We start from the raw sequence: 14,390 nt of genomic DNA, 5'->3' as shown, positions 1-14,390 counted from the left end.
CTTTGTAGCCCCGAGTTTCTTGTCGGTGGCCAGGTTGGCCGGTGGTGCCCATGTCATATGGGTTGAGTTGTATCGGTTTTAGCCCGGTTTTCCGTCAATTAACGGGGCAATTCTCTTCTTCTTAATCAATGAAATGGCAAGTCTTTTGCCTCGTTTCAAAAAAAAAAAAAAGCAATGCAAGCATGCCATCCCACAAGCTGGGTGGGCAGCCCAACACCAACAGCACAAACAGATCCACGACAGCCAACGGATCTGTGCCTTGCTTCTGTGCACTACCGCCTCCAACAAGCTCACAACTACAGTATCGTCATACTATCGCGGCATCACCGCAGCAAAACTATCAGGCTTTGGATCAGATGGTTTCCCTTCTTTCATTCAAAAAATAATAATCACCGCAGCAAAATTATCGTCCATGCCACAAAGGCTAACACAGCAAAGAAGCGGAGCCAAAAGAGGGTGATCATACTAAACATGCCATTTATAATGACAACGTCAATACATCCGACATAACATCAGTGCTAAACTGCCAGACTAGCTAAATTAGTAAGGGATCCCAATTAGTAATCATAGAAATGACCAATGATCGAAATTAGATAGATACATAGAAAGCACACCCATTGTGGTGCTTGGCTAATAGAGTTGGCTAAATGAAGATAATCGTGAGCTCCGGGTACTGGTGCACTATATACAAACTTACCCCTGTCGCTTCTGGTATACCATAACTTTTTCTCCTGCTTCATGTCTTGGTTTTAGTCTGCTTGGTTGAGTGGCCTGTCTCGCGCTTGTGACGGCTGAAATCTGATATAAACCTGAACGTCTCTGCACACCCTGGCTCACGGCAAACATAGGGCCTGTCGCCCGTATGAACCCTAAGGTGCTCTGTCCTGGCCCATGCCCACTTGAACGCCACGTCGCAGCCCTCCCACGGGCACTTCAGCGGACGGTCGTCTGTGTGGACCTTGCGGTGCTGCAGCAGATACTTGTGCGTGAAGAACTTCTTCCCACAGCCCTTGACCGGGCAGGTGTCGCGCTCATGCAGGGACAGTTCCTTTTTCGTGTCGAAGCTCATTGAGCAGCCCTCGATAGTGCAAGTGTACCCTTCAACGCGCATCCGATGATCTCTTGGAGCCCTCTCCTCTCCTGTAGCTTTCTTCAGTTGCTTCGTCGTTTCGATGTGAATCTTGCCGTGCTGCAGCAGAAACTTGTGGGTGAAGAACTTCTTTCCACAGCCCTCAACCGGGCACATGTCAAGCTCATGCAGGGACAGTTTATTTCTTGTGTCGAAGCTCATCGAACAACCCTCGATGCTGCATGTGTACCCTTCGACGTGCATTGGATGATCTCTTGGAGTCCTCTCCTCTCCTGTGGCTTTCTTCAGTTGCTTCATCGTATCGGTTCTGGTTCTGCGCTTACGCTGAGAAAACTCCAGCTTAGTGGCAGGGCCCACAGAAGGACCCCCCTTGGTAGCAGATGGGCGCTCCTCATCATCCTTTGGAGCAGTTGGAGCCATCATCTTGTCTTCTTTCCTCATCTTCATTTGCTTCTTTGCTTCAACCTCAAACTTCTTTGGTGGCCTTGTTCGCGAATGGGAAGTAGCCTTTGGCTCTTCTGTCATCTCTGATTTTAGCCTGTTTGCTCTATCGGCAATCCTAGAGCTGACACGGGGAACCACTGCAGTTGGTGAGGGGTGGGACACTTCAGCAACGCCTTTTAATGCTTTGGAGCTGTACCCCTTAGCTAGTCTGGGCCTCTTGGTGTCTGTTGTTACCTCCACAGCCATGTTCTCCCTTTTCTTGCTTGATGATTTTGGTACATCTGTTATAGTGCTACTATTTCGTTTGGAGGCTTCCACTCCACTAGACTTGTCGGTCTCCTCCAGTTCACTGCTTTCAATTCTCTGAGCTAGGAATGGATGGACCTGGTTTGACATCCATGCTTTCCCACACCATCGGCCAGCCAAGACTATTTTCTTCTGCGTGTCTCGACTCCCCTCGCAGTTTTCCAGTTTTACTGGTGAGTTATCAGGAGAACTGCGGCCAAATGCCCTATAGATGACCCTGTTGTATGGTATTTGTTTGTTATGTAAAGGAGATTTGGCCAGATTTGCACTGTAGTAAAGATTGGTTCCCAGCTTTACAGCCCAATCACTGCTTGTTGGTATTGATTCCTCATCCTGCTGGAGTTCTTCAATCATCTTCCTGTCCTCCATGTTGGCTTCCCTGAAATGGATGTCCTTCCAGCCATGCTCAACTTCCAGTTCGGCAGCTAACGACCTTGCTTCTGCTTCTATTCTAAGATATTCTGTACACAAACCATAACAAACAAGACAGTTATGCTTTCAGAACAAAGAATCAGTATTATGAACACCTCAAGCTCAACAGGTCTAATTTTAATTTGTGACATTACCAACGTTGATAGAGAGTATTACTGTGATTTTGAACAGTACTGCATTAACATATTCAAATAAAATCAGAATGAGCCATTGCTCAGTCATACTGAGTACATACAACATAAGAGAGGATGACACAAGTTCAAAAATCATCAGATTTAAAAAAGGTGCATTGCACTCAATCATGATGACTATGCAGCTTGATGGCTGACCTGGACGGCATAAAAGAATAACATGGGCCCCACCAATTGCTTGGAGTTGCTTCTCAACCTCGACGGCATGCTCAAGACAAAATACATGCATTCTTGCTGAATCCTTATCAATTTTCACAATTGGTTTATTTAAGCTGTCCATCGTGGTTGTAGAGATTCTAGGGCCACCCACAGAAATTGCAGTGCTACATCTAGCATCATTATCTGCACCGCTGGCATCAAGTGGCTCCTTCACAGTCTCTTTTGACCTTGTCGGTTCAGGTTGAACCTTCTGTTCCATTGTCCAATAATTATTCTTTAGCTGAAAACCTTGAGACAGTGCCATCTTAAGTTGATATTTGTTTCTTGTGCGAACACCTCTTGGTCCATTCGAAATACTTGAGCCGCCAATACACTGAGAGCTCTGGGATGATGGTCTTTGTTGGCATTTAATGCTACTTGAGGGAATCTTCGTTCCGTCTAATTCGCTGGAGTCATGAGAGACCTTAATTTTCTTATTCCGATTATGTTCATCAGTGTCCGGTTGATTTCCATAAGCAGATGCCAGAAGATCAGGAGCAGAATCAGTGACAGGTCCAGCATCAGGAAGTATTTCAGTGCCATGCAGTTCAAAACCGGGGCCTGCATGTTGATTAGGAATACATACATTGCATCAGATAACACGATAAACGCTGTAAGAGAAAGAAACTACGATAAATCCACTTTAGCATTGCAAATGAGCAAGAAATCCAACTAGAGCTACACAAGTTACATCCGTGTATGTTTGTCTCTACAAGCATTGAATCTGCGACTGTTCTCTGTTTGGAATTAATGTGTAGTCCATTGGTCTCCTAGGAGATATGCTCATAAACTAATATTACACAATGAGCAATCAAATAGTTCATAAGTATCACAATTCATATCCATCATAAGAATGACTTAAAAAGAAAATTTATAAAGCGGCCCATTTTCCATGGTAATAAGCAATGCATCCTGTAATTCTGGATACAGTCTCTGAAAGAATAAAATACATTATCCTGTGGTTGGCAACGTGGCATGGTCAGGGAATGGAAGTTTCAAGGCTATGCTCTTTTTTAGCTGTGAAATTTTAAAAAAGGTTATACGTTCCCAATAAAATAAAATCAGAAGGCCAAATCTGCATCCATTTTAACCACTGAATTCCGAATGGTCTAGTTATTTATTTATTTTTGACAGTCCGAATGATCTAGTTATAACTTCTAAGAGATCATAAAAGCATAAATAATCTGTTGACTACTTCAGGAACTTATGCAAATATCAGTAACTCAGCGAATAGAGAAGCCCATGCCGATTAGGAAAAAGGGAAGGTAAGTCGACATAATTGACGCTATATGTTGTAAGATATGTAACTTACGTAGAATGCCACCATTGGTCCCTTCACTTCCAGCTGCATTTGCCAGATGACACCCTCCAGAATCAACAAGCTGATCATTGATCGAATTATAATCATAAGACATGAAGTATTTTGATGCACACTCTCTTGGCTTGATGACAGCCACACAGGAGAAACTTAAAATCCCACAGCTGACACAGGATAATAAGCCCTGATCTAAGAGCCCAGTAGCACTGATTACATCCGCCTTGTCACCTTCTGCATTATGTGAATTATGCGTACATCTTGCGAAGGCTTCAAGAGTTTCTCCATTGCTGCATAGCCCATCTGACAACTTGGATTTAGGTATTAATTGGGATCTTGAACGCAAAGCTGAAAGAACAGGACCATCATGAGCATTTATAGGAAGAATAATACAAGAAGATCCATCATTCAGAAGACAACTAAGCAGTTCATTATCTTGAATAGCATTTTGGACAAATAACTTCTTGACCAATTGTCCCCCTTCACCCTTCTTCTTCTCCTTCAGTCTAGAACTGCGTGGTTCCATTGCCCCAATGGACGGGTCCCTGGATATATAACAGTTGGAAAACAATAAGTAAAAGGTCCAAAAAAATATACAAAAAACATTGCGCTGGATCCAAGCACAGAAAGAGAGCTCCAACGATATATACGTGAACACAATTCCCAGATTGAAGCATTGTCATTAAGTCATGGCTACTGACTACTGTAAGACACAGAACGGAAAAATATACAAATTCCTTTCATGGTTACCAGACTAAAGCATTACCATTAAACCAGGGCTACTTTAAGACACACAAATGAAAAATATACTTCCTTGACTGGGTCAGAGAAACTGCAAGTGGAACATCAAATATTGTCAAACACTGGTCACAGAACCATATATTATGATTTAACATATGTGGAAGTTGCAGATTGCACACCTGCTGACAAATTATTTTCAGGTGAAAACATGATACAAGTTGGACAATGACAAGGAATTACAAGAACAGCATTTTCTGTATTGAGGCAGGAAGCTAACAGAATATCTCATAAGAACAGTGTGCATCATGAAGCATGCAAGTTGTCAAATACCTGATGCACATTGATAGTGCAAGTTCGTAAAGCAGTTGATAGTGTGAAAGCATGGGAGGTTGATTGATTGAGGCTCTCCTGACTGCTGCCTCTTTTGCTACTCTCAACCATTCAGGAGTAGCTATATTTGATGCCTCGCCACAGTTGAAACCTGCCAAAATCGAATTGGTCCACATGGGGTTATTATAAATTGCAAGAGCCAACAAAGTGATGGCCAAGTAGCAGCTTAAGTTCATGTGTTCACTACAAATACAGATCATGCATTTGCATATTGCACACCTGCCTAGATGAGATGAATTGACGGAGGCCCCATGTCAAGATGCATAAACAAACTCAGGACAGGGACGCGTTAACATAACTATAAACCGAGGGTCGTGCTTGCAAAAAATCACCTAGCAAACCTATGTTTAACACAACTAGAGCCTATACGTTTTGGACAAGTTTGGCACGCACTGGACATGCCTAATTGCGTAGGCATGCATCAACCAGAAATTCAGTGTACGAAAGGAGGATTTTCGGTGATGTTAACTGGTGCGAGCGCTCACCATGGCTGAAACCGCAGTGATATGATCCTGGGAAGGTGACCACAAACTCCCCTGCATTCTGCACCAACCTGTTCCAGTGCACAGAACCAGGCGTCCGTCAACAACCACACACGTATGAGATCAAATTTGTTCAAAAACAGGAGATAGCACCACCTGCAGCAGGGTACCCCCGAGCCGACGAGCAATTCAGGGGACAACAGGGTCGTTTTGTTCCCCAGCGTCGCGAATGCTTCTGCACCGCAATTCGACGGAACCACTGTGCAGTCAGAGCAACAGAGGACACGGCGGAACTAGTACAGGAAACAACAAACGGCTGTCCTCACCTAGGGGGTTCACCTCCCCGGCGTAGCCGTGCACGCGCACGACGTCCTCGAAGGCGAGCGCGGCGTCGCGGGGCACCCCGTACCAGGTCTTGGCGGCGCCGAGGTGCATGTAGTTGAGGCTGTGGAGGTCGTGGTCCTCGACGTGCCAGGCGAACCAACTGAAGAGCATGCCGACGTAGAGCATGGGCGTGGTGACCCCAGGCACCTCGTCGCGCATGAACCGCAGCAGCGATCCGGGGTTCCTGGCGGCGGTGCGCATGTTCCAGGCCGTCTCACCGACGTGCGCGGGCTGCTGGCCCTGGGCGGAGCGCGCGGCGCAGGGGGGGAAGCCGGAGCCGGGCATGTCGCTGGCGTAGTCGACGGTGATGGGGCGGTCGGCGGAGGCGGCGCGCCAGAAGAGCGCCTCGTGGTCGAGCGGGGGGAGGCGGTCGCCCTGGTGCTTGGCGGCGGGGACGCCGAGGCGGGCGAGGAGCGGGGCGCGGGCGGCGGCCGCCCGGGACTCGAACTGCGGGAGCGTGTAGCGGCGCGCGGAGAGCCAGACGGTCTGGAGCGCGGGGCGCGGGCGGCGCGGGCAGAGGCCGAGGTACTGGTGGCGGACGGGGAAGGACGGCGGGGACTGGGCGTGGTCGTCGGCGTCGGCCTTGTCGTTGGCGGCGAGGGAGCGGGCGATGTTGGCGAGGGTGGCCTTGCGGGGCGGGCGCGCGCAGGGCGGGACGACCTTGCAGATGCCGAAGGGCGCCGCGGCGGGCTCGATCCTGAGCAGGTAGGCGACGGGGTCGGCGAACTCGGCCGCCGTGGGGTGGAACTCGGGCGCCAGCGGCAGGGCCTTGAGCCACGGCGGCACCGCGTCGCCGGACGCCCCGGGAGGCGGCGGCGGGGGCGACGAGGACGGCATCGCGCTCGGTGCCGCGGCGGGGGCAGTTTCCGCCTCGATGCTAGTCGCGCATTCGCATTTGGAGGCTTGGCAGAGGAGAGGTTTTGCCGTTTTGGGGCCCCGGGGGTTTGCGACGAACGCAGAGGAGGAAGGCGAATGGGAGGGGAGGAGGGAGCGTCGAAAGTAAAGCCTGCGCGCTTTTTCCGAACCGCAGCGGTTCGTCGTGGCCTGTGGACTCGAGTCTCGGGTGGGTCGTTTGCCTGTCCGTCCGTCTGTCACTGTGACGGTACCGCCGGTGGCGCGGTAAGTCGGTAACTAACTACGCGAGCGTGCGGTTTCTTTCTCGCTTCTTGCGGTTGGTTGGGGGCTCGGAGCCTTCGCAAATACGTAACGGCCCTTTCACAAAAAACGTAACGACGCCCAGTGCCATTTTCCTTTTCCTTTCCCCTAACGAAGACGCCTTGCCATTTTGGGCGAAACAAAAGCGCCAGTTTCTTTTCAGAGACGATTGATTCAACCAAAAGGGAAAAGAATGGTGAACCTGGAAATTGACACGGATTTCTTCAAGTGAGAGGGCAAGCAAGTCTTCTTTTACGAACAAAAATGTGGACTATAAGCAAAACCCACCGTATACTGCAAGTTATACAGATTTACATGCGCAAGCCCCCCTACTCGTCTGCCTGCCTAGGATGCCACTACAGATCATCATCATCTACTACCTTCGGTCACCTGTCAGACTCCGTGGGACGATGGATGACGATGCCAAGCGTGGAGCAGCCGGCGATGCTTTGCAGCCTGTCACCGATGATGGATTGATTGATTGATTGATGGATGGATGGATCAGGAGGAAGTCGTCGCTTGGGACTGGGAAGCCAGGAAGGCCGAGTATTTGGCCCGCTCCACCTTGTAGCGTTTCAGCTCTTTGATCGCCGCCAGCAGCACATGCAAACACACTGGCGCAAAGAATGGCTGCAAAAAGATTTAAAGAAAAAACATGTCAACTTACAGGGCAGCTTGCACTTCAATAACGCTCCACGTATGGTTAGATCAACTGCGTTATCACTAGACATTTTCCTAAGGCGGAGCCGTCGAATGACAGAATGAGTGATGCAAAGTCCTAGCATGGAAGGAACCATGCACCATGAGGGTTACTGGCGTGTAGGGCTTTCATGCAGCATTACACAACTCACATAAGAGGGGATTGCTGTCGCCGTCGCTGCTGACTATGATGCTATAACCTTGGTTTAAGATCCACGGTTGAAGACACATGATTCGAAAGTACCATGATGCTGACTTAGTTTTCTTTTTATTGTTTATAGGACAAACAATTGAAAGTACCAAACCTCACAATTGTAAACTTAAAGTGAGGACTATAATTTAGTGAATACTGACCATGTAAATCGCGAAGTAGTGCTCCACGGAAGCATAACTGATTGACATAATGGATGGATGGAAAAAAGCGTCCTCGGCCAAAGCCCTCGCTCTCGTTGCAGACACTACAGAACAGCATAGTGTTAACAAAACCTTTACAGTCTGTCCCTCCAAGTAACATGTGCAATAAAATGTGTGCCAAACTTGCCTGCAGAAGAGTCACCTATTCCAAGAGTGGCGTTCCTTTGAGCTAAGCTTGCGGCTTCAAGCGAAAGCTCTACCTGGAAAACATTACTTGTCAGACGTCAATAAAAACCTGACCTCACTATGAACTTATGATGTGATTTTATACTATAACTACGTGAAGAACTAGAGATAATAACAACGGACTCCATGAATGTTCAGGGTCATGAGGCATGTGGAGCTTTGTCTGAATATTCTGCTGCTTACCCAGAATCAAAAACAGTAGCGGAAAATAAATGAAGTAGTGCTACAGATGATCATGAACTATTCATTCAGCAAGAGTGGTAGAGGAACAAACCTGCCTCCCAATTTCATCCATAACAATCATTCTTGGGAGCGATTGGACCTGTCAACAGAAACAACATTCATCAGTATCTGTGTGAAGAACAACAATTTATATTATCTCATTCAGAAATTCTGATGTAGTACCAAGCTGGAAAGAGATTCCAAGGTGGCGACACATGACAAAAGGTTGGAACATGCATGATGTCTGTATAGTAAATCCAATTCCCTGTAAGAGTTATGAAACAAGAAACCAATAATAATTGTTAAGAGTCTTCGAAGATAACTCCTGTAAAGAACCTTAGAGATCAACAGGTTCAACAGGTATCCAAAACTAAGTGTCTGAACTCACAACGGCCGTGACCTTGAACCGTGTAGTTATAGAGTAAGTATAAAAAATAGACAGACTTTCCCACACCAATTACAAAGTAATCACATAATTCTAGATATGATATTTAGACAAGCACTGAACTTGATGAATGTGTTCCCTGATATTATGCCATACTACAATGCCGATGATTTGGAAATCTGAAAACTGTTTTAACAAGAATTTGATAATAATGATGCCAAATATGTTCTCAAGTCCGATGTGACTACAGATAAAAGAAATATGCAATCCAGATTTTGTAAAATCGTGCTGTCATAACAAAATGATTTTTGTGTCATAGTATCCTATTAAACAAGCAGCGTGATATTCTCACCATTGTGCAAACCCCTTTTCACTAACTAGGAATTTAGTTGCCACATCCATGCCATGTGCATGATAGTTCGGTTTTAGACCAAATAACTGTCTTAGCTGCCCAATGAAGATTTCCAGAGTCTCCATAAGTTCCTGTTGCACATCAATGCTTCAGCGTACATGAACTTGCAAACATATAAGAAGGCAAAGACAAAAGATGATGAATTCTACACACCTGTGATGACATTTGTCTCCGAGTCCCATGCGCCTTCTTTGAACCAAGTGAACAGCCTGGTGGGTTCCAAATAACAACACCTCCCCACATCTACATAATAGGATAACACTGTCAAGAAAAATGGTAAGCTGGACAGCACAAGAAAGGTGCATAGTACTTACTGGGGAAATAAATGCATTAGTTTTCGAAAGCTCCCCATCTGGAAGCTGCAAGTACAAAGGGCATTCCCTTGCAGATGGAATATACCTGTTCATTACAGAACAAGCAGTTCAGATGACTAATGACCATCCAAAAAGTTCATAAAATATATATTACACTTGGTATTCAGAAACATTTAAGATATCATCCTATGTCTGTGTATGCTTGGAAAACCAGAATACTGGATTAAAATACGACATATTCTGTAAAGGGTGCTGTTTACTGAAACAGAAAAAAGAAATAACTATCAAGCAATGGGGACAGAGCATCATCAAAAGACAATGGGATCACATATATCTACGAGCAGTTTGGCAGATGAAAAGTGAGTATGATCACAAAATGAAGCAAATTCAGAGTAGCAAGCCAGCATTGTCCTACTTGTATTTTTCTGTAATATGTTTAAGAACGTTGATCATAACATGACATGCCTTGCAAAGTAAAGAACAGAAAAAGTTCAAAGATACGGATGTGATCTAAATAAACATACACCACAAACTGAAGAACTTTTGATCGTCCTGTAGCTGAAATCGATGTATCCAAATGCCACTCATTTGAGTTTACCTATCAATTTGATTGCACCGCTAAATTAGTACAGCTGACACTTAAAAAAGCAGGCATTAACAAGCAGTTATCCAAATAACGAAGCAATGAGCAAGACTAGATTTCATATGCAGAGTAAGTCAGAAACATACAAAGAAAGGAATGTCTCCCATACTAAGGACATTGCCCCCCAATTTATCGTCAGAATAAGAATAGGACGACTTCGGAGTGTGGTAGAGAACCTGGAAAGGACAAGAGAAGTTGTATAGTACTTATTAATATTGACACCTTTAGAAGAGATAGAGGAGGCAAGCTTGGCCCAAACAAGGCAAAATATGCACCTGACTCTCTATGTTGATATCAGCAACTGGTCGCAGGGCCTCAACCACAGGAGTAAGGATTCTCTCACCAATATTTTTGAACTCCCTGCATGTGGGAGGCTTAAGAGTAAAGTAAAGTTTCTAACAGCAAGAGCAATAATAGCGTGTACTAATTTGAACTAAAACCACGACAAGAATTATGGAATGGAGGGAGTACTAGCTAACTACAACCAAATAAACTGTAATTGATTCTAATGAGGGAGCTAACAGATCTCTATAGTCAGTGCTGACATATGTTCCCATACTTCCTCAGTAATAGTACTGTGATTGTACTTTAGTTCAACAATTTATCACATCACAGGACAAAGTTATATTTCAAACCCATAGCAGAAATGCATAAATAACTTGAATAACATATTATAAAGTTTCTGTTCTTACCAATCATAGACCCAATCATTTGGATCAGCATTCAACAAGCTGAATGAAAGAACAACATTCCCATCTGAACCAACTGGCATGAACTCTCCTTTTCCAATGCCTGTCTCACCCTCTTCAATACCGCCATTCATGAAATACTTGATGAACACCTTCCTAATAAGGGACAGAGCCTCGGCCTCATCAACCTTCCCAACAACCCAAGCATGACGGTGCTTTCCGATCACAACCCTCGTCCCCTTCCCATCATCATCCTCAGCAATGACAACAGTGTAAACCTTCATCCCATCCCCATCACCACCACCCAATGCAGAGTGCAGCAATTCATCGAACACCTCATCACCACGGACCGAGTCTGCAGCGGTCACCGAGCCACATCGCCAAGGCGAAGCGGAAGCCGTGCTGCTGGTGCAGCCGCCATCCGACTGGACGGTGACTGACACTGAGATGCTCCCAGCAGTAGAAGACGCGGGGAGGAGGTGGTGCTGGGTCGAGATTGCCCGCTCGAGCTGATCGGCAAGGGAGGCGACGGGGGAGCCAGGGCCGGAGCGGAGGAAGACCGCGTGGAGACCACAGGGGAAGGAGGGAGGGTGCGACTGGAGGCGCCGGGACAGGTCGGCGATTGCGTCGGAGGGCAGCGGCGACCGGTGGATCTCGGTGGATTTGAGCAGCAAGGGCAGTCCTATGGAGAGAGAAAGCTAGATGGTTACACGAAGAGAAGAGAAAAAAGGCCTGGAACTATGGAGATTTGGGGAGGTGGGGGGTAGTACCGACGAGGAAGGAGACGAGGACCGAGGCGGTGAGGACGAGGCGCTTCGTGCCGGGCTTCCTCGTGCGCGGCGGCGGCTTGTCCCCGCTGGTGGCGGTGGGCGAGGGAGGGGACGAGAGGAGAGAGGATTCCTCGGCGCCGGAAGACGAAGGTAGCGGCGGGGTCTCGTCGCCGGCTATCTCCGCCATTTTTCGAGCGGCCGGAATTGGGGAAGGGATCAGCTGGCTTTGCCGGTACAGTAGTTAGCCTGCTGAAATATGGGCCAGCGGTGCGGCCGGTTATACATTTTTTTTCTTCCCAAAGAGTGATGGGCCGAGGAGGGAGAAAGAGGGATGCTTCAGATATCTGAAAGACATTGTCTCAAAAAAAAAAAAGATATCTGAAAGACAGAATATGGAAGCACATTCTGGTGAAGATGCAGTGTGTTCATCGCTGGATTCCTCCGGGTGAAGATGCAGTGAAGATTAATGTTGATGGTGCAATCTCAAGATCGGGCATGGCGGGGGCAGCGGCTGCCATATGCAGAGACAAGCATGGCAACTACTTGGGGGCATCAGCAGTTACTTTTGATGGCCTAGTGGATGCGGAAAGTCTTGAAGCCCATGCGTGCAGCGAGGCACTAGCACTGGCGAGGGATCTCCATATCTCACATGCGATAATAGCATCTGACTGCATGCAGATGGTGTCCGACATCAATGGAAGATCGTTTTCATCTTATGCACTAGTCATAGATGAAGTGAAGGAATCAATGAATGATTTTGTTAAAGTTAGTTTTGGATATGAGTGTAGGGAAGCAAACTTTGAAGCTCACGCCATTGCAAAGGCGGCTTCAGCTTTCCCTCCCGATCGCCGGTTGTGGATAGGGATTCTCCCAGACATTGCTTGTATTGCTTCGGCTTTGAACGTTGAATAAAATCCCTAGTTCACCTAAAAAAATGTTGCTAATCCTGCGAGGCCGAGGAGGCGAGGAGATCGAGCGCCACCGTCGGCTTGCCTCCGTTGAGCTATTGCTGGATCTAGGAGCAACAAGGATGAGGATATAGTGGCAGCATCGCCATGGACTAGACCACTACTAGCTTGCCTCCGGGTGTAGGAACGTGCAGCTGAGCGGGCGGGGCGCCTGCGGCCACCAGGGAGGAGGAGCCGTGGCGGGTGATGGCGGTGGCCCATTCACTGACGAGGATGCGCAACGCGATGTTGGGGTGGCCTGGGGACGGAGCCAAGCGACCTGGGTGCTGGAGTAGGATGGGAGGAGGCAGGGAGCAGGTGTCGTCGGAGTGGCCGGAGTAGGCCACGGAAACACCGGATCTGCGTATCTGGGCAGCCGCCACCGTCGATGAGAGATTGGGGAACAGGGGAGCGAGTGACAAAGAGAGTCATTTTGAAGGAGAGGGACCTGAAGCAAAAAAATAAATTGAAAGGAACACACAACATTCCATTAATTAACTTAATACGCTCGGCATATCGCCAGCTACAACTTCTGTTACAAACTTGGGGAATGGGCCCAGCCTTCTGTTACCTTGTGGGGCCCCTGATAGGCTTCCGGTGTCCATCTTTGGCTATATGGTGTGTTTTGGCCTCGAAAAAAAAATCAAGAGTAAGCTTTCGGGACGAAGCGCAGCCGTCTCGAGGCGGAACCTGGGCAGAACCAATTTAGGGCTCCGGCGGAGCTGTTCTGCCGGGGAAACATCCCTCCGGGAGGGGGAAATTGTTGGAAATATGCCCTAGAGGCAATAATAAATTAGTTATTATTATATTTCCTTGTTCACGATAATCGTTTATTATCCATGCTGTAATTGTATTGATAGGAAACTCAGATACATGTGTGGGTACATAGACAACACCATGTCCCTAGTAAGCCTCTAGTTGACTAGCTCGTTGATCAATAGATGGTTACGGTTTCCTGACCATGGACATTGGATGTCATTGATAACGGGATCACATCATTAGGAGAATGATGTGATGGACAAGACCCAATCCTAAGCCTAGCACAAAGATCGTAGTTCGTATGCTAAAGCTTTTCTAATGTCAAGTATCTTTTCCTTAGACCATGAGATTGTGCAACTCCCGGATACCGTAGGAATGCTTTGGGTGTACCAAACGTCACAACGTAACTGGGTGGCTATAAAGGTGCACTACAGGTATCTCTGAAAGTGTCTGTTGGGTTGGCACGAATCGAGACTGGGATTTGTCACTCCGTGTAAATGGAGAGGTATCTCTAGGCCCACTCGGTAGGACATCATCATAATGTGCACAATGTGACCAAGGGGTTGATCACGGGATGATGTGTTACGGAACGAGTAAAGAGACTTGCCGGTAACGAGATTGAACAAGGTATCGGTATACCGACGATCGAATCTCGGGCAAGTACAATACCGTTAGACAAAGGGAATTGTATACGGGATCGATTGAGTCATTGACATCGTGGTTCATCCGATGAGATCATCGTGGAACATGTGGGAGCCAACATGGGTATCCAGATCCCGCTGTTGGTTATTGACCGGAGAACGTCTCGGTCATGTCTACATG

General features: G+C 47.2%; 2 protein-coding genes across 2 annotated transcripts; both read right to left on the bottom strand.

Moving 5' to 3' along the window:
- Positions 1-443: 443 nt before the first annotated feature.
- On the bottom strand, positions 444-6,273 carry LOC119278001 (lysine-specific demethylase JMJ705-like). Its single transcript, XM_037559354.1, has 7 exons — positions 5,916-6,273; positions 5,746-5,824; positions 5,593-5,660; positions 5,048-5,198; positions 3,974-4,521; positions 2,602-3,222; positions 444-2,301 (listed from the first exon to the last, which is right to left on the bottom strand). Exons 1-7 carry the CDS (start codon positions 6,256-6,258, stop codon positions 737-739), a joined length of 3,375 nt encoding a protein of 1,124 aa, XP_037415251.1. The 5' UTR covers positions 6,259-6,273; the 3' UTR covers positions 444-736.
- A 1,040-nt stretch (positions 6,274-7,313) lies between these two features.
- On the bottom strand, positions 7,314-12,121 carry LOC119278000 (GPI transamidase component PIG-S-like). Its single transcript, XM_037559353.1, has 13 exons — positions 11,863-12,121; positions 11,096-11,774; positions 10,679-10,763; positions 10,490-10,579; positions 10,285-10,358; positions 9,761-9,845; positions 9,600-9,689; positions 9,387-9,517; positions 8,833-8,914; positions 8,702-8,749; positions 8,369-8,441; positions 8,182-8,285; positions 7,314-7,758 (listed from the first exon to the last, which is right to left on the bottom strand). The coding sequence occupies exons 1-13, from the start codon at positions 12,047-12,049 to the stop codon at positions 7,630-7,632; spliced, it is 1,857 nt and encodes a 618-aa protein (XP_037415250.1). The 5' UTR covers positions 12,050-12,121; the 3' UTR covers positions 7,314-7,629.
- Positions 12,122-14,390: the final 2,269 nt, after the last annotated feature.

This window comes from Triticum dicoccoides, chromosome 3B (assembly GCF_002162155.2).
Source record: "Triticum dicoccoides isolate Atlit2015 ecotype Zavitan chromosome 3B, WEW_v2.0, whole genome shotgun sequence".
NCBI classification, from domain to species: domain Eukaryota; kingdom Viridiplantae; phylum Streptophyta; class Magnoliopsida; order Poales; family Poaceae; genus Triticum; species Triticum dicoccoides.
Note: the sequence above shows the minus strand (reverse complement) of the source record. Positions and strands in the feature narration are given on the sequence as shown.

Excerpts from the sequence above, each read along its gene's own strand:
- LOC119278001 (XM_037559354.1), bottom strand. The coding sequence starts at position 6,258 with ATGCCCGGCTCCGGCTTCCCCCCCTGCGCCGCGCGCTCCGCCCAGGGC. Across the intron at positions 5,825-5,915 it reads CGGGGAGGTGAACCCCCTAG|AAGCATTCGCGACGCTGGGG; the intron begins GTGAGGACAGCC and ends ATTGCGGTGCAG. Across the intron at positions 3,223-3,973 it reads GACCAATGGTGGCATTCTAC|GCCCCGGTTTTGAACTGCAT; the intron begins GTAAGTTACATA and ends ATCAACATGCAG.
- LOC119278000 (XM_037559353.1), bottom strand. The coding sequence starts at position 12,049 with ATGGCGGAGATAGCCGGCGACGAGACCCCGCCGCTACCTTCGTCTTCC. Across the intron at positions 9,518-9,599 it reads GGAGACAAATGTCATCACAG|GAACTTATGGAGACTCTGGA; the intron begins GTGTGTAGAATT and ends GATGTGCAACAG. Across the intron at positions 8,286-8,368 it reads AATAGGTGACTCTTCTGCAG|TGTCTGCAACGAGAGCGAGG; the intron begins GCAAGTTTGGCA and ends GCTGTTCTGTAG.